This window comes from Dipodomys ordii, unplaced genomic scaffold (genome assembly GCF_000151885.1).
Source record: "Dipodomys ordii isolate 6190 unplaced genomic scaffold, Dord_2.0 Scaffold78, whole genome shotgun sequence".
Lineage (NCBI taxonomy): Eukaryota > Metazoa > Chordata > Mammalia > Rodentia > Heteromyidae > Dipodomys > Dipodomys ordii.
The window spans coordinates 4,633,829-4,653,976 of NW_012267294.1; the positions used below are offsets into that span (position 1 = coordinate 4,633,829).

The 20,148-nt window shown below is 37.3% G+C and overlaps 1 protein-coding gene across 1 annotated transcript in view; it reads right to left on the bottom strand.

Annotated features, from left to right (window-relative positions):
- Window positions 1-20,148, bottom strand: part of LOC105991874 (epithelial chloride channel protein-like) — a 41,618-nt gene that overhangs the window by 13,166 nt on the left and 8,304 nt on the right. The window contains 4 exon segments of the mRNA XM_013024617.1: window positions 998-1,165; window positions 1,667-1,937; window positions 2,656-2,880; window positions 19,734-20,041. Of these exon segments, the coding sequence (XP_012880071.1) occupies window positions 998-1,165; window positions 1,667-1,937; window positions 2,656-2,880; window positions 19,734-20,041 (972 nt within the window).

The window sequence follows — 20,148 nt, forward strand, 5'->3', positions numbered from 1 at the left end:
TTTTTTCCAAGTCTTTCCATTTCCTAACAAATGGGGCAATGTCATTCTTTCTGATGGAGGCATAGAATTCCATTGTGTATAAACACCACATTTTCTTGATCCATTCATCTACTGAGGGGCATCTGGGTTGGGAGCTACATCCCAGCCCATCTGCCACCTCTTCTTTAACTTCAGGACTGCACCTACCCCAAAAGAGTAATTATGTAACTTTTCATATTGTCATGTGGATACTTCATCTTGTAGAGGGGTAAGTTAAAACTTAATGGCAGACACAGAAAAGTGATAATTTTTAGTGAAAACAACCTTCTTGTTTTAGTATAACTTTGAAATGAATGAGGAGATATTATGCTATGTTAAAACCATCTTTGATCTTTATTAACTGCTTGACTAGAAATTCTTTGAAGGCAAAGATCCTTTTGAACTCAGGGTCCCATTTTTACTGGCTAGGCACTGTATCACTTAAGCTATGCTTCAGAGCTTCTGGGCTTCCTTATGTTCTTTTCTGGATATGGTATCAAGGTTTCTACCCAGGCAAGCCTGGGCCTGCAAGCTTCCTATTGAGGCTCCCACAGATGCCCATCATGCCCTTCGTTTTGTTGTGATGGAGGTCTCAGGAATTTTTTGTCCCAGCTTGGCCGGAATTGCAATCCTGCCAATCTCTTCTTCCAGAGTAGCTGGTATGACGTGTGAGACATGAGCCTGGTACAAGGATTATTTGTCATTCATCTTTGTAGCAAGCACCTTCTATAGTGCTGGCCTCATACCAGATGCTCCATCCAAAATTTTTCATTGTAATTGAAATGAACCAGGGTAGATGTTAACAAAGCATGTGACAACCTATTTTATACTCAACCCAATAGTATGAGTATAATTTGGAAACAGAGAAGTTGAATAAGTAATTATATACTTGACTCTTCCATAGTACATAAAATTTTCCGTGTTTGCCACATGCAATTTACACAAATATGTGACTCATTTCAATTTTAATCCTACTTACAATTTACAACATGGCCAGGTATGTACAGAGACTTGTTCTGTCGTCTTAAACTCCATCTAGCTGTGTAATTTCTTGCCTGGACAAGAACTATTAAATTGCATCTATCACCTCCATTGTATTCCATAAAATATCTGGAGTAGATACCATCATTTTTGACAGTATCAGCACCTTTAAGTTTAAATGTAAGTTATCCAGTAAATACAAACGGCTACTGTTTCTCTCCTGGAACAGTAATGATATCAGCAGTTTTGGAGACAGCACAGTACATATGAACATTAGAATTAGACCATTCCAAACTTGGCTTAGCCACATGCTAATCTTTTGATATTGAAAACAGTCTAACGGTGATTATATGTATTCAACTGATATTAGCTGCTATTATTTTATAAAAGAAACGTATCAAAAAGAAAATATATCTAGTTGGGGAAATTATAGTTAAAACACTAACACTAAGAATACTGGAGGAGGATTGTATTCATCTATTCCATGAAAAAAAATTTTCTTGAGGTTGAAAGATAAATGTGTTTTATTTTACTTTGTCAGACTCAGTAAAACCTTTATAAACATTATAACTTTGAAATATGTAGTACTAGCATATATATCTTATGACTTCATCATAGAATCTTCTAGGAGATGTTTTAAGTGTAATTTGAGGAGGATGTTAGTTACTTTCACCATTGTCCAAGAGTTCTGATCCTACTTGCTGCCCATCTTTCAATACTAAAATGACTATTAGCATGATGTCCACTATAAATATTTCCTCTTCCCTGATATTTGCATGAACAGTTCCTGGGTTTATGTGTTGTGCTGTATTTTGACTCCTGTAAGCAGTTGCTATTGCTGGAAGTATGGAAGGATTTCTTGCTCCAGTGGTCATTGTGACTGATAGTAATTGAGGTTGGACTTGATAATTTAAAAATCTGTAAGTCCAAGTACCTGTCTGGAAAAAAAAGAAAAAACAAAACCTGCTTCAAAGCCTTGTTAATATTACTCTTTCCACCCTGTCCAGTGGTTCAGACCTGTAATCCTAGCTCCTGAGGAGACTGAGATGTGAGGATTGCAGTTTGAAGCCAGCCAGGTCAGGAAAATCTGTAATAAATTTTAATTTCCGATTAAATCAGAAAGAAATGGAGGATTGATACCATGGATCAAGTAGAACAGTGCCAGTCTTGAGCAAAAAAGAGCTCAGGGGCAGTGTCTCAGGATCAGCACCAAAACAAACAAAGTCTCTCCTTGGGATATAAACTAATTTAAAAATATCAAGAGCTTATATATATATATATATATATTCATACACATGTACATATAAATGTATATGTATGTATGCTTAAGTATACACATATGTGTACATATATGTGTTGTTGTATGCATGTAGCTTATATGTATATATATATGAGTGTGTGTAATTTTGAGGATGAAAATTGTTTTCATTTATACTAGATAATTGTCTTTTTCCAAACTACACCCCCAGCTCTAATAGAGATTTGAAAGCTGATTTTACAAACCAGTAAATAACATGAATGTGAATTATTACATATGCCATTCATTTTATAGCAGATGACCTGTTTTAATTTTAATATAGACAATAAACAAGACAAAATCACATTTATAAAGTAGGAATTAATAAAAACAAAGTGAAAATGAAAGAATAGAATTACCTCTGCAATGCCCGGTATTCGCAGATGGGAAGTTCGACTATTTTGCTTATGTTCTTTGAAATCTGAGGTATCATATTCTTTTCCTTTGGGATCTTGGAGAATAATTTGTGGTTTTTGCATTCTACAGGTAACAACAAACAATGTGTCATTTCCAGTGGTGCTGTCCACAGACACTGTGCCATTGGCCCATGTCTTCCCTGTGACATTCAAGGCTTTGCTTTCCAACTGTTACATCAGTAAAAGGAAACAGGTAAAACCAATTTGTTATTTATTTTGACAATACGTGAGCTTGAACTCAGGGACACAAACTTGTTAGACATGTGCCCTCACCCTGAACTACACCACCAGTGTTTGTTTGTTTGTTTTTGTTTGTTGGGATTGGGGGGCTTGAACTCTGGGTCTGGAGGCTGTCCCTGAGCTCTTTTCAAAGCTGATGCTCTACCACTTTGAAATACAGTGCCACTTTTGGTTTTCTGGTGGTTAATTGTCGATAAGACTCTCATGTAATTTCCTGCCCTGGCTTGATTTGAATTCTGATCCGCCTATCTCAGCCTCCTGAGGATGACAGGCATAATACATATATCTAATTGGCTTCTATTCCAAGTTTGGCACTTCCTATATGACTGCACAAACCATTTTGTTTCTTTCATTTCTAGGATAAGAGTAAAATTCCTTGCTCTTAAGTATATGCTAAAATTAAAATTGTTTTTATTGTACTGATAAATCTGGGACTTAAACGTAGATTATTATTTTAAGTCCCTGAGAATAGCTTTCTTTTTATTAGCTTAACTAGTCAAAAAATATTATGAGGTTGGCCTTTTAATTATTCAATAAAGGAGTGATTACTAATACTACTGCATAATTAAATCATAAAACGAAACAGATTGAATATTGACAGTTTGGATCAGTTTTACACAAATGATGAATACTGTCCAAATGACATGGGGAAATTATAATGGTCTGAGTATTTATATGTACAAAGGTGGAAATAGTTATCAAAATAAGAATATATGAGTAATAAAAGTTTACTCTTACCTGGATGTTCTGAATGAGGTTTTCATCTTCTGTTACATAGAGGTTAATTTAAATGACAATGCCTTCATATGCATTGTCAGGTAACTTTACCATTGAGCATTTTACCTCTGACAAGAGATGCAGAGCTAGGCATAGAATTCCCCTCAGACAGAACATCATTTCTGCCCAGGGTACAATTATATAGAAATGCAAGGAGAATATTTATATATCTGCCTATTAGTTTAGGAATTTGAATCAAGACCAAACTATGTGCATAAATTTGATATGGTAAAATACACTAAAATGTCTAGGTGAACTTCCTTATTCATTCTAAAGATGTAGTTATGAAGTAGCTGTAGGGATTATGCTAAACATCCTTAGCATACTCTGTGTAGATAGTCAAGCTCATAGTAGTAAGTGGTTCTGCTTGTTACTATCAAATGTGACCTCAGGATCTCCTAACAGAAAAGCTCTTCAGGGACAGGGAAAAAGTGGAAGTGAATTAAGGGCTTAATTTTATTTATATATTTTTAATTTAATTTTATTGTGAAGGTGATATATAAAGGGGTTAAAGCTAAGGTCAGTGGGAAAAGTTTTACCTTCTCTAAATAATATTTGTTTATTTCAGCTTTCAAATAACACTGAATGCTTAAGTTCTTTCATAACTTGGGAACTTAATATGCTTCAGATAAGTTCTCTTTCATTCCTTTAATTTTTTTTGACTGAACACAAATGGTCCTTAGCTTAACTTACTGTACAATGGCATTGTGAACTGGCTCTAAAGTTAGAAAAATAGAAACCCTATTCTTTCTTGCTTTGGTCACTTAATACTCACGGGATTTTTATATTTGTAATATTTATGCAGTTCATTTTTTAGGCTTTTACTTTTGTTGTGCAATTAGAATAATTTGTACTTATAGAAGCTCTAAATCTATGGATCAGATCTACAAGGTTTTCATACAAGCTCTTAATTAATATTATACCTTAGTAGTAAGCATTATATGTATACAATCAATACAAGCTTGTTATTCACTTTGATAATTAATATTTCTATTTTAATTATTTTGTTTTGTAATCAAGTAAATACAAACTCTCAATGTTTTATGGCAAGTCCCCGTGTATGCCTAAGACTAGATGTAGAACTGTCTGGCACACTGAAACCATAGGCTTTTTGGAATGCTCTTTCATTTTTTCTTGCTATGCCCTTGCAGCTCCAGCCTAAGAACAGCCTCATCTGTAAAAATGTACTAAGCCATCCACATGAAAAGCAATATATATTTCCTTTGAACTTGTTTGTGCCCAACATCTGCATTGCTCTTGTAATTGACTATTTTATTACTAGTACTTGGGGCATTGAACTCAGAGCCTTGTGCTGCTAGGTAAACTACTGCTTGAGTCATCCTCCCAGTCCTTTTTTTCTTTAGCTATCTTTCAGAGAGGGTCTTACAATGTCATTCCAGCCAGGCTTGGACTGCAGTCCTATGTCACTATCATTATGGGTGTGAGCCCCACATCCAGTCTTGCTTTTGTTATTATTAATATGCATAGTAGCTTGTTTCCTTTCTTGGAGGGAGAATTTTTTTCTGAGTTTAATCTTTCTCAATCTTAGATTCTTTAACTATAAAATGAGGAAATAAAAACTAGAAGGACTGTTGGGCAGATTAAATACAAGAACAAGGGGAAAATACTTGTAAATGCTGGTGCATATTAGACTCACATTGAATGCTTATTGAGGATGGAGAAAACTCAAACTGTGTAATTCCTTAGAAAGTCTAACTCACGGGGCTGGGAAAGTGGCTCAGTGGTAGTGTGCTTGCCTTGCATGCCTGAGGCCCTGGGTTCGATTCCTCAGCACCACATAAGCAAAAAGAAAAGAGGCGGAAGTGGCGCTGTGGCTCAAGTGGTAGAGCGCTAGCCTTGAGCCGAAGAGCTGAGGGACAGTGCCCAGGCCCAGAGTTCAGGCCCCACGACTGGATCCCCCCCCCAAAAAAAGAAAGTCTAACTCACAGTTCAAGCAGGAAACCTGTATTTGAAAGGGGTAAGATGGGATCAATGGAAGGGTGGGCAGATGAATGAAGAGAGGATGGGGAGAATACAGTCATAAGTGTCAAAACAAATCCTCCAAACTTGTGCAAAGTGAGAGAAGGTGGCCTGTTGAGAGGGCAGGGTGAGAACATTGAAAGGAGGCTGACAATGATCAATATGCATTGTGTCCATAAACTGCTTTGCTGAATGGAAACTCCTTTGTACAATTATTTAAAGATGGTAAAATGAATATTAAAATAGATGTTCAGTGCTTTTCCTTGTTTCATTTATATGAAAAAAATATGAATGCTCCATCCAATGCTCTACTCTTGAGCAAGTACACTATGATTACATATAACATTACTGATGGAGAAATTAAAATCACTTCTGTAGATTAGAATTGTAGAAAAAAAAAAGAAAAAAGACAACAACACAAGAAAGGGCTAAAACAATTCAATAGGAAAGTTATAAACTGAACACTAGAGAGCCAAAATTTGGGTAATAGTTTATGGTGAAGAGATTCAGGAAGGCTTTAGGAGAAGGCCATTCTTTAGGAGATTGTGGAATGGAGAGTTTATACTGTCCAAAGAGGAAGTTTTGGTATTGAAACTCAGGACATTCTGCTGGGGTAAGGTGGAATCTCAGTGTTGTTTGGATTTGCATTTCTTTTATGGCCAGGGATGTTGCTTATTTAATTTGTGGAAGGGAAAGGGAATCATAGAAACAGCAGGACAAAGGAAGAACTAATGCAACAATGTAGTCACTAGGCACTATGTTGGAGATGAACTTTCCAACTAGGAGGGTGGGATGGGAAGTGAGTAGTTATAAGCAGGGGAAAATAAGGGAGGGGGTAACAGTGTTTTAAAAAAAATGTACTCATTCAAAGCAGACACTCTGAAAACATTACAGGATGGAATAGGAGAAACCCTAGGCCTTCTTGGCACAGGCCGAAATTTTCTTAATAGAGACCCAGACACAACAAATCAAAGAAAGATTGGACAAATGTGATTGCCTGAAATAGCAGAGCTTCTGCATGGCAAAGGACATAGCTAGCCAGGTCAATAGAAAGCCCACGGATTGGGAGAAGATCTTCACTAGCCATACAACAGAAAAGGGTCTCATATCTCAAATATACCTAGAATTCAAAAAATTAAATCCCCCAACAACAAATCTTCAAAGAAACAACTGCCCAATAAATAAGTGGGCTAAAGACTTAAAGAGAAACTTCTCTGAACAGGAAAGAAGGATGGCCAATAGACACATGAAGAAATGCTCAACCTCCCTAGCCATAAAAAAAATGCAAATCAAAACAGCATTGAGATACCACCTCACTCCAGTTAGAATGGCAAAAATCAAGAACTCTAACAACAGCAGATGCTGGAGGGGATGTGGAGAGAAGGGGACCTTACTGCATTGTTGGTGGGAGTATAAACTTGTTCAACCACATTGGAAAGCAGTATGGAGGTTCCTCAAAAGATTCCACATAGAGCTCCCCTATGACCCAGCAATCCCACTTTTGGGCATTTACCCAAATGTTTACAAACAAGACCACACTAAAGATACCAGCACAACTTTGTTTATTGCAGCATTATTTACCATAGCTAAGATATGGAACCAACCCAGATGCCCCTCAGTAGATGAATGGATCAAGAAAATGTGGTATATATACACAATGGAATTCTATGCCTCCATCAGAAAGAATGACATTGCCCCATTTGTTAGGAAATGGAAAGACTTGGAAAAAATTATATTGAGTGAAGTAAGCCAGGCCCAAAGAAACATAGGTCCCATGGTTTCCCTTATTTGCAATATCTAGTATATGTCTGAGCCAAGCAGAAAAGATCAGATAAGGTGATGTTAGGGAAATGAACCCTAAGATATGTATTCAAATATTTTTTTCTTTCATGAGATTATTTCTAACACATTTATAAGATTATTTCTTTGTTGCTTTGTATGTTCCTCTCCACAGTATAAGCCCTGCTTTCACTTTATTTGATGTTGGTATAATTTGTGGAGGGGAAGGGGAAAAACAAATCATTTAAATAGGGATACAGGTGGATCCATTGCAACAATGAGATGTACAAGTCCTTATGTCAAAATTGAACTTTACATCTTTGGTGTGGGGGGGGAGGATTTTGTGGGGGGTCGGGAGGAGGCTGGTAAGGGATGGGAAGGGGAAACAAAGGAGGAGGCTACAATGCTTGATAAGAAATGTACTCATTATCTTGCCCATGTAATTGTAACCCCTCTGTACAGTATTTTCCCAAGCCACTAATACTGGGATTTAAGTGATTTTATTGACATTATTCCTTCATTTCTCCCTGGATCATCTTCCTTAAAGATGAAAAGATTTAATAGATGAAAAGATATAATATTACAATCATACAAGTAATTTAGCAACAGGCCATTGGTTCATATAGTTAAATTATGTTCTGAAAAGCAAAATACAAGCATGTGATGTAAACAAGGAAATATTCAAAGCTTACCTGTGGATATGGTTCACTAATTCAGAGATTTATGAGCTAACACACCCACTGAAACAATCATCCTTAAATGTCATAGTTAATTCCTGTAGAGATTATTCTGGAACTATCTATTACATAAACTTGCAACTAACAAAAACAGTGAACTGTCATGACATCTTCATTTCCTTGTTGGCATTCTCTTAGAATTCTCCTTATTACTTCTCTCTTTTCTTTCTTTTGTTTCTTTGTCTTTTCTATTTTGCTACTGGGGTTCCAACCTAAGACACTGCACCTAGGCAAGCCATTGCCACTTAGATACATTGCAGCCCTGGTTTGTCTTCTGGTATTTCTTCATACCATATAAATCTTTCACCCATGATTTCTTTCTTACTGCTGCTTTTTATCTCATAACCTTTGAAAGGGCACTGTATATGCTGCCAGCAAACAAGCCCAAAATTTGATAATATTGTCTTCAGTTTTCTTATCTATTTAGTTACTCATTCACAAAAATATTGTAATGAACATTAGCCCTGTGTCAAATGCTCTGATGATGTTACAGTTCTAGCTTTATTCAAGGTACTGATAAATGACCTTGCAAGTAGTAATTATCTTCATTGATTTTACTGTTGCTCTTTACACATACTTAAGCATTATTTCAATTCTCATAATACTATACTCAACTTTTATTGTTGCTATACTGGGGTTTCTTTTTTTTTTGGGTCCGGTCATGGGGCCTGAACTCTGGGCCTGGGCGCTGTCCCTCAGCTCTTCAGCTCAAGGCTAGCACTCTACCACTTGAGCCATAGCGCCACTTCCGGCTTTTTTCTTTTTGTTTATGTGGTGCTGGGGAATCGAACCCAGGGGCTCAGGCATGCAAGGCAAGCACTCTACCACTGGGCCACCTTCCCAGCCCCTATACTGGGGTTTCAACTAAGGAATTCATGTTTGCTAGGCAAGCAGTCTACAACTAGAGCCAGACCTCTAGTCTCCTTTGCTATTGGGGTTTATTTTATTTTGTTTTGAATTTATTGACAAGGTGATGTAGAGAGGGGTTACTGTTATATAGGTAGTGAGTACATTTCTTGTCTAACTTGTTACCCTCTCCTGTATTTTTCTCCCTTTTGGCCTCCCTCCAAATCCCCCTACTGCATGCTATTGGTTTTATAAGGTCTTTTGCTTTGGCCAAGATGGGCCTTGTTTGATGGCTGTTTTTTTCATTTCTAATAAAATTACTCTGTTTCACTTACACATTTTTCTGCCTTTTAATTCTTTAGTGGGTTTAGGAAACAAATTCATCCTTCTAGTTAGTATCAATAAAAAGTATATTTCACCCAGTTTGACAGAATGGGTTTAGTAAGGCTACATCAAGGAAATACCAAAATAAAAAATGAGATTGGGCAATAGCTACTTAGTTCAAATCATATTTCTCCTAAGGGTAAAAGCAGAGACTTTCCTATAGCCTACCCTTTTTAAAACAATTCTCTTTATTTTTATGACTGAGACTGGGACTCAACCTCAGGACCTGATGCTTTTGCTCTTTGATTGATGCTCTACCAACTAAGTCATGCCTCTAACCCCATGATTACACTCCTGATGATTTTGGGTTTTAGGAGAAACTGTTCTGTTGGGAGTTTTACTTGCTTTGTTTATCATGTGACTTTTTGTTAGATCTGGTTTACTGGGGCTTAATTCAGGATTCTAGTCCAAAATCAAAGTTTGTTTGTTTTTCCTATCACTTTATCAGCTATTAAATTGGAGGATTAGTGAAGAGGACACAAGAGATCATAGTTTGTAATATCAGTGCAAAGTAAGATATGATTCAGGACCTTGTGACTCAGGTATTTCTCACTAAAGATACCATATTTCCTCCTTTTTACCTGTGCTTTGACTATCAGTTTGTTACTGGTCCCATTTTGTGGTTATCTGGTCATTTTTGGGACTGATTCATTACAGCTGATACTTGGGGAAGGCAAATATTTATTGAGCCTGGTGATAGGCATTGAGGCTATCATGATACACAGGAGATTTCTTCTGATTGTTAAGAATCCTACCCTCTAGAGATAAACAAAGACAAATAAATGGCAAGGATGTGAGGAGTTTAGTGTGCACCAGGAGTAAGAACTAGTTGTTAGATGAGGTTAGATTAATGTAATTTAATGGAGGCAAGTGATGGTGGTAGTGGTGTCGGGTGTCACCTATTCTAAAACATGACAGGAAGCATGCATCATCCAGACAACTGTAAGCTGTGGAAATGGAGGCATAATGGAGGAGAGGCCTCATGGAGAATGAGAAGAGCCTCCCAGGCTCAAGTTCCTGTTATATATTCAGAGCACGAGGGGCAGGCAGGAAGGGTGGAGCCACAGATGGCATCAGGAATTGAGAGACCTGAAACTGGAGGACTGAGCTGAAGAAAGACTTTAAAGGGATTATCAGTTACATAGACATGGTCAGAGTACAAAGGAGAGTCACTCACTGATTTTTAGAGAGGAAAAGGAGAGAATTAGATAGAATTTTAGAAAAGACTTGGACTATAAGGTGAATAGTGGTCACAAGCAGACCTGGATTTCTAGCACTGATTTTTTTTTTTTGGCACACAAGGTGTTAAATAGTACCCATCTAGGATGCTAGCATCTGAGTTAGAGTGAATATTAGACTCTACTCCTTGTACTCAGGAGCCTCCAGGCAGGGCAGAACTCAAACAGGAGTTCATAGTTGAACTTTTTGGGGAATTGTTTTGTGGAGATTCCAAGTCAGAAATGATAGGTGTGAACTAGGAAGGCAGACACACTGCGGGCATTTTAAGATATTAAGAATTGTGTAGACATGGGAACTGATGGGGTTTAGAGAATAAAGTAACAAGAATAGGAAAGTCTGTCATTTCATGAATGTGTTAGTATATTCAGCATTCTGTGCTCTTGTTTCGCTCCTTAATTTTCTCTCCTCAAGTTCCAGTTCTTTGCTTCAAATAACTTATTCTGCAGAGAAGCTTGGAGAAGTACTTCTGTTAAATAGTAAACAAATGAATTTGGGAGTCTGGAAACTATATGAAAAGTGATGCCAAGAGGGGACGTCCTTTCTGTATGAATGTGGAGGAGGAGGAGAGGTGAGCAGGAGGATTAGGATTGTAAGAGAGCATGTTGTTCTTAGAAGATAGAGGAGGGAGACTGAAGGTTTGAATCTCATATGGAAGAAAAGAGAATGTTGTTCCTAGTAAGAGCATCAACACATAAAACAGTATGTGCTTTGGGGGAAATCATGTGTCTGTGACTGATTTCAATTGTGGTATAGAGGGAATGATGCCATAGAAAAGAGGAGGTAGAGGTGAAATCCTGGTAATGTGCTCATGTATCTCACAAATATTTGTGTGTTTACTCTGCTGTGGCATCTGACAAATAAGGGATCAATTAAACTGGCCACATCTCTTCCACTGAGATATGTTGAAGTAGTTCAATCTAAGTAAAGTTGAGATCTATTGTGTAGTTTTTACCAAATTACTTTGAAGTTATTGTGGGACTTGGCTTGGGGAGGATACACTGAAGACAGAAAAACCAACTATGACTAAATTTTCCAGCAGTATGCATTAGTGACAGCCTGAGGCACTATTGTTGAAGAGAGTAGAGTTGTGTCTCAACACAGGATGCCTTTCTTCCGTAGTAGTATGGCTTACTTACTATTTTCTAGATTTCTTGCCAGATACAATAGAACTAAGCTTCCTTTCCCAAATCTAGTATTTTTTGACCTAGTAGATGGACTGTTAGATCCCGTGGCTTAATTGGAATGCTCATGCCTGCACTTCACTTTGGAGGTGTTATTGCTAGTTTTTCCTTCAGTATTTATTGTCAGGGCTAGCACTGCCATCTATGTTGATGTGCAGAGCACTGTGCTTAGAAGAGCTCTAAAGATGGTTTAATTCTTTGTCATTTATGTTTTGAAACCCTGATTAATGCTTAAACAAAAGCCTCTCATTTTCATTGTGCACTGGAAAATATAAATTGGATAGTTTGTCCTGACTACAAGTATAGCAATCATTTAGTTTTCTTATTCTTCCTAATTCATGACCATTAATGCCCACAGACATTAAGGAATTAAATCAAGGCCTGCTCTAGGAGAAAATAGCCTGCTCGTGGTACTGACCTGAACACTGGAACATCTGGAAGGGATGTAACCAGATTGGTAGGCTTTGTCTTACAGGTATGAGGTGAATAGGTAGGAAGGACCCAGGGAAAACACCTCTGTTTACTACAAAGAACTTCAGGCCTCCATTCTACTCTCAACAGATAACAGGCCAGGTGTTCAACCCTCACTCTTTCCCTATTTTTTTCTTTGTATCCACTATTCTAAGCCATTAGAACTTGCTGAACAAGTAAGGCCCTGCCAGAAGAGCTAGCAATGCCAATAGATCTTCTGTTTCAACAGCACAGTCCCAGATACCCTAAGGAATAGATCCTTTTTGCCAGCATATCATGAGACAAAGTCATATCTTCCTAGTTACCAGGAAGCTAACACTTACTTCCTCTGATATTCTTTTCAATTTAAACTATAAAATTCAGGTCAAAGTGTCTAGTCTATGTTGAAAGACTTAAATAGGATCCAAAAGGATTATTTATGTGTCTTTGATTTTGACTTACTTCCAAATCAGCAAATAAGTCCTGTTAAGACTACTTGACATATGGATATAAGTGATCATATGTGTTGTTTTTCTTCAGTTCTCTGGTTTGCTAAGTTGTGATTCTTAAAATCTTTGTGTAAATGTAGGGAAACAACCAATATGAAGTAAAGGAAAGCCATATGCTTGTAAACTTGGACTCAGAAGAAACTGTGAATTTAGCCTCTCAAGTAAATATGCACTTATCAACCTACATCTCCTTGTCAATTGGTCTTATTAATATGGTTGTGCCCCAACTCTAAAGCGCTGAGTAATGAATTAAAATGTGTGGAGTTTTTTTTTCTGTAAAAGGCAATAGACAGTACCATCAGTAGATTTTCCTAAGATGAAAGTAAAAACACATGGGTAGTTATGGCTTTCTAAGGGAAAAGAAATAGATACATATTTCTATTAAACTGAAATCAGGAGTCCCTAAGGTTTGAAGGTGGCATTTTATTTTTTAAATTGTTATCTTTCATGTCCACGAATTTCAGTAATTATTAAATTAATTATTATGATATCTAATTAGAAATATTAGATATGTATAAAAGACTACCAATTTATACTTGTAGCAATGTCATCCCTCAAACATTGTTTGTTTGATTTTATTCTTTATACTTTATTTTGACCATTTAGACAGTTTTAACTTCTTGATGAAGTTTGAAATGGCAAAATGTTTCAAAGTGGTTTTTATTGATATTTTTGCGTTTATTTTTTAGGTGAATTGTGAGCTTAAGGACTTTGCTCCCACCATTTATTTTTTTTTCTTTTTTCTTTGTATGTAATCTGAGCTGTGATTCTTGTGCATACATAAAATGCCAAGGTAAGCCTATCTTGATTCTTCCATTGGAATGCCTAATTTCACTGTTTACATTTGACTGTGAAGATATTTACAGTGCTGGGATCCAGTGGCTCAGGCCTATAATCCTCCCTACCCAGGAGACTGAGATCTGAGGATCACGGTTCAAAGCCAGCCCAGGCAGGAAAGTCTGTGAGACTCTTATCTCCAATAAACCACTAGAAAACCGGAAGTGGTACTGTGGCTCAAGCGATAGAGCGCTTGCCTTGAGCTGAAGAACACAGGGAGATCACCCAGTTCAAGCCCCACAACCAACAAAAAAAAAAGATATTTACAATGTCATTTTTCATCATGTGCACAAATACTCAGATGATAACTCATCCTGGCATACAGCAGAGATGACAAAGGTACTGTGAGTTTAGGCATCATGACCAGGTCACTGCATTAAAAAGAGGAGTAAACCCATGAACCAGATTAAAAAATATATATTTACAATATTAAACTTCAAAAGGTAGAAGTTTTTATGTCCCAGTTACAAATACCATTATCTCATTTGATATTTTTAACCATTTAACATATCTGCATGCAGATATTAACAGATAACTTGCAATAAGCGTTAAGTAGCAGCAAAAGTGTAAGAATACAAACTTGTCTGACCTTAGAACATAGAAGTCCATTCTATATAGCAATATCAGAAGCGGACCAGAAAACACAGTTGGGGGCCATTTCTAAGAATGCTGGAATCAGATGAGAGCCCAGTGAGAGAGTGTTAACTTTTGAAGTCTGGAACAAGGCAAGATCAGCTCAATGCAAGTGCTCTACCCCTTGAGCCACAGCGCCACTTCTAGTTTGCTATTGCGTTATTGGAGATAAGAGTCTCACAGACTTTCCTGCCCAGGCTGGCTTTGAACCATGATCCTCAGATCTTAGCCTCCTGAGTAGCTAGGATTATAGGTGTGAGCCACCTTCGCCCTGCTAATGTCACTTAATTTAACATGAGCCTTTTAAAAAGGTATTGCTTTACTTCTAACATTGTTTATTAGAGAAGGATATGCTTGGGAAAATTATTGCAGATTCACCTCCAACCACTTGGACCAGGCCTGTTCCCTCCTGCAAATAGTGTTGAAATAAAAGTTTTACAGACTCTTCTGCCAAGGCTGACTTTGAACATGGATCCTCAGATTTCAGAATCCTGAGTACCTGGGATCACCTCTGGAATACTTCTCATTATTTTCCAATTGCTAATGACCATCACAAGAGAAAAGAACTAAAGGAAAGGTAGCAAAGTTTGCATCTTTAATGCTTATTGTCATCATTTTTATTTGTTTTGAGTTCATAAAAGACCCTCTACATAAATGTTCAGTCTTATAGCCATGTATTCTGAATGGTAAATTCTGCCACTGTGTACTTCACATCATAACGTAGATTTTCTTCTTTTGTCCTGCCCCAAAACTGGCTGTATTACTGTAATATTGTTAAGGTGGTCCCACCTAACATAATGCTAATTGAATTGTTTTAAATTCTTACTAGATGTCAAGTAGTTTTCCAAATTTGAGATTAACCTAAAGGTAATGATCTGCAAATTTCACTGAAAAAATAGAAAAAGCAATACTTTTATTTTGTTGTTAGTCCTGGGGCTTGAACTCTGGGCCTAGGCACTGTCCCTGAGCTCTTCAGCTCAAGGCTAGCATTCTACCCTCTGAGCCACAGTGCCACTTCTGGTTTTCTGAGTGATTTATTGGATATAAGAGTCTCATGGACTTTCCTGCCCAGGCTGGCTTGGAACTATGATCCTCATATCTCAGTGTTCTGAATAGCTAGGATTATAGGAATGAGCCAGCGATACCTGGCTACAATATTTTTAAATTGTAAAATATTTGAAGCTTTTGTTATATGAAATTGCAAATACTATTCAAGCTATGACTGAATTCTATATATTATGAATCACCATTCACTACTCAGCAGCTCTATTTGCTGGATACCAAAAGCTTTGCCTGACAGAATGCATTCCTCCACGAGCCCACACTTTTGAGCTATATCTTCCATTTCTTGTATAGGCTGTAACATAACTGGAGTAGACACCATCATTCTTGAAAGAATCAACACCTTTTTGTAGAAATAAATGTTATTCTTGTTGTTTTGATGCATTAAAAGACAAATTCATATTTTTTATAAGATAAGCATTTGCTCCTATAAGCATGACTCAGTATTTCCAATTTATGTCCAGAAAATATTTCGTGTTATATGCTGTCAGGACAATATGTTATTGAATTGAGGTCTGTTGTGTTCTTTTGATACCAAAATATCTATTTAACAAATATGTACATATTGATATGTGTTTTTGCTTAATAAACATTTCAACACCTCACATTTCTATCTTATCATTTTATAAACAAATTTTAGTCCCCTTTTTACTATTTCTCTGCCCAATGGATTGCTGTCTGCCTACTTTAATTTGTATTAATTATATAATCTTTATGTTTACACCAAAGGGTCCCTACTAAAAACAAATGAAGTTTCTTGGGATAGCATTTAATTGTTCTCTTGCAAAAAAAAAAAGACAGGTTGTCTCATCTGCAAGAATCCCTTTTCTCCCTTTATCTTGCTCTTGCTTTCATAATTACTTAAATATCTCTTCTGACAGAAAACCCCATCCCATCTACCATTAAAGTAGAGATGCTCAGAATAAAATAAACCCGCATTTGAAGTAGAGGTTCATGGTGGCTATAATCCTCACAAGACTGATATCTGGAGGATTGAGCCAGGGCATAAAAGTTCTCAAGATGCCATCTCCAATTAAGCAACATAAAGTTGGACTATATGTAAGCCTGAAGTGATAGGAATCCAGCTGTGCAAGCAAATAAGCAAGCAGAATGAGAATGAACCTCTGAGTTCAAACCGCTGTACTGGCAAAACAACAAAAACAAACAAACAGCATACTTCTCAGCATCACCAGCACTAGAATCACTAGTTAAATTATAAAACACATTGCCCTAAAGGGTTAACAGTCTAAATAAGACACTATTGAAACAAGGGCCTATACCAAGAGGCTTGTAACACTATAAATCTGAAGATGTTTACCTGTACAAATGTCCCAAATTACCTAGAGAAAGGTCTCAGTGTCTTGTGTTTTTGTACACTAAAGTGGGACTATGCCTTCTCTAAGTCATTGCTAATACTATCTTCTTCTTAGGTAAAGGTATTAAAAAGTAGCTTAATCTCTAATTAGCTCAATATTTATTTGGTCAAATGCTAAGAAATGAAACAATTGCAGATAAGTTTATATAGACAAAAATATTATGAATTATTGATTTTCTCCCAGTGTAACTCAGACATTAAGGCCACACTTAAAAAACTGGATAATGGACACCTCATACCCCAGTGGAGACTTTAGAGACAGCATTCCAGGTGAACAATGGGAGAGAATGAAAAGGCCCAAAAGGCTAAATAGCAAATACTAGCCAAGGCAAGTTAGAGACTGCACTTGGAAGAGATGGTTATAGGCACATGTCTCCCATGTCTGCTTAAAACATTGGAAAAATATTGGGAAAAGATCAAGTTAATGAGGATGACACTCTGGTAAATTCCTAGGGGCCAGTGGGGCACCAGCCTGCAAAAGCCAGTCTACTCAGAGAAAGCAGCCAGGAAAATACTGAGAGATTTCAACTGTCTGACCCATCTGTGTAGAGATTGCAGACACCTCAGCAGGAGACATTCAATCAGTCCAATCCAGAGCACAGACCACAGAGAACAGCCACAGCCCTCCACTGACCAATGCTTAACTTCACCTCTTTCCCGACAATGTCCCCCCCCCACTTCTGTTGACTGATCTTGTCGACCATGACCTGACAAATCCCTTTCTGGATTACTTTTAGCTCCTCCTCTATACTTTATGGGGGGAATTACTCTCCTTTGAGGAACCTATTAACCTCACCCACCTGTTACACCTGGTACAGGATTTACATTAAAAGGAGTCATTGTGGACTTCATGCCCCCTGAAATTTACCTCTTTACTCACTTTTCACACTTTTCACATATTTTTTTGGGTGGGGGTCCGGTCGTGGGGCCTGAACTCTGGGCCTGGGCACTGTCCCTCAGCTCTTCAGCTCAAGGCTAGTTCTCTACCACTTGAGCCACAGCGCCAATTCCGTTTCTTTTTCTTTTTGCTTATGTGATGCTGAGGAATCGAACCCAGGGCCTCATGCATGCAAGGCAAGCGCTCTACCACTGAGCCACCACCCCACCCCATCATATATTCTTAACTTGTGTTTTCAATGAACCTTTGCCTCTCTCATTTCAGATGCGGACTCTCCTTTGTCTTCCCTGATGATGCCCTCCCTCCCAGGGTACTCCTCTGCTTTCTGAGTCACCCATAAATTCTGGAGAACAGGCAGATATTCTTAAACATTGTCTGCCACAGCAAGATTTCTGGATGTCTAGGTGATTTTCTGTCAGGGACTAACACAGGCAGAAGGGGGCTGATCACTCAGGCAAACTAACAACACTCTTGATCGAAGGATGGCCATTGCATAAATATAGAATGCTATTGTGATAATCAACTATTTCTACAGAAGAGGAATCTTTCCATTATAAAAACAAATTTGTTTTTCTTACCACATTAAGTCATTTTGTATTGAAAATTTCTTTATACCCCTTTTTAATATGCACTTTGTAAACATGAATACTTCATAATTTTTGTGGGATATTATAATATATTGAGGGATGTTATAATATTACTATATAAATATAGATTTTTCAAATGCCTTGTATGAATTTTGACTTGGTTCATATATTAAATGAGTTTGTGGAATCTTCTGAAAATGTTTCTTAAAAAGCCCATAAATAGAAACAAACATAATTTTTTTTTTCAATAAGTTTTTTTATTGTGAAAATACCATACAGAGGGGTTACAATTACCTGAGCAATGTAATAAGTACATTTCTTATCAAGCATGGTTGCTGCCTCCTCTGTTTTTCCCCAACCATCCCTGCACTCCCATCACCACGCCTACACTACCCACCGCCCCACTCCTCCTCCCACCAAAGTTGTAAAGTTCGTTTTCACCATAGCATTTCTACATCTCATTGTTGCAATGGGTCAACCTGTATCTCTAATTAAACATTTTGTTTTTTTCCTTCCCCTCCCCAATCATACCCACATTAAATACAGTGAAAACAGGGGTTATACTGTGGGGGAGGGACATACAAAGCAGCAAAACTATCACTTAATAGATATATTAGAAAGAGTAGCAAGAAAAAAATCCACTTGTGTCCTTCATTTCACCTAATATCATCTTATCTGACGTTTTCTGTTTGTCTCAGGCATATACTAGTTATTGCAAATAAGGGAAAGCATGGGACCTATGTGTCCTTGGGTCTGGTTACTTCACTTAATATAATTTTTCCAAGTCTTTCCATTTCCTAACAAATGGGGCAATGCCATTCTTTCAGATGGAAGCATAGAACTCCATTGTGGATATATACCACATTTTCTTGATGCATTATCTACTCAGGGGCATCTGGGTTGGTTCCATATCTTAGCTATGGTAAATAATGCTACAATACACATAGCTGTGTTGCTAGCTCTGGTATGGTTTGTTTGTCATCATTCGAGTAAATGCCCAAAAGTGGGATTGCTGGGTCATAGAGGAGCTCTGTGTGGAGTCTTTTGAGGAACCTCCACACTATTTGCCAAAGTGCTTGAACAAGTTTACGCTCCCACCAACAATGCAGTAGGGTTCCCTTCTGTCAACATCTTTAATGTTGAATATTGAAGAGTGGTAGAGTGCTTGTCAAGCATGGGTTTAATACTCAGAATAGTAAGAAAAAAAAAGCAAACCGAACAATGGCAAAAAGAACACAATCAACCAAGTGAAGTAATAGATTGTGTAAAGACAGAAAATATTTTGATATACATTTAATAAACTAATTGGTATTAACTGATTAGGAAATTGATTTTTGTACTAAATTAAATGAGCTTACTAAATATTTATGATACTGAATTTCCATTCTAATATATTCTCTAGTTTAAATTACAGATAAAATCATAATTTCCTTTCTAATACATCCTCTAGTTTACATTACAAATAAAATCATAATTTCTTTCTAATACATTATCTAGCTTAAATTACAGACAAAATCATGACCAACGCCCAAATAGCCAAACTAGTGGCAGAAATATTGATGCCCAGAGCAGGGATGCTGGAATCTTGGGGAGCAGTGAACCTAATTGCTAGTTTAACTTCTGAGATGAGATGAGATTCATTGTTGCCTTTGATAGCAATGATGATCTTGGTGCCATTCTCTACTTTAAAACCTTCTGCTCTAAATCCAAATGTTTCTTCAGAGCCAGCCTCCTTAGATGTCAGATCAGCAGCACGGTCAAAATCATGTTGGAGCTCCTGGGAAGACCTACTTCTTCTTATGGTGTAGTTGGCAGCTGGGACACAAAGACAGGATGGCTCACTGCAGGCACGTTGCCTGATGGGCACTGATCAGATGCTCACTATAGTTTAGAGAACGCCAGTTACAGCGTTTGTCTGGTTA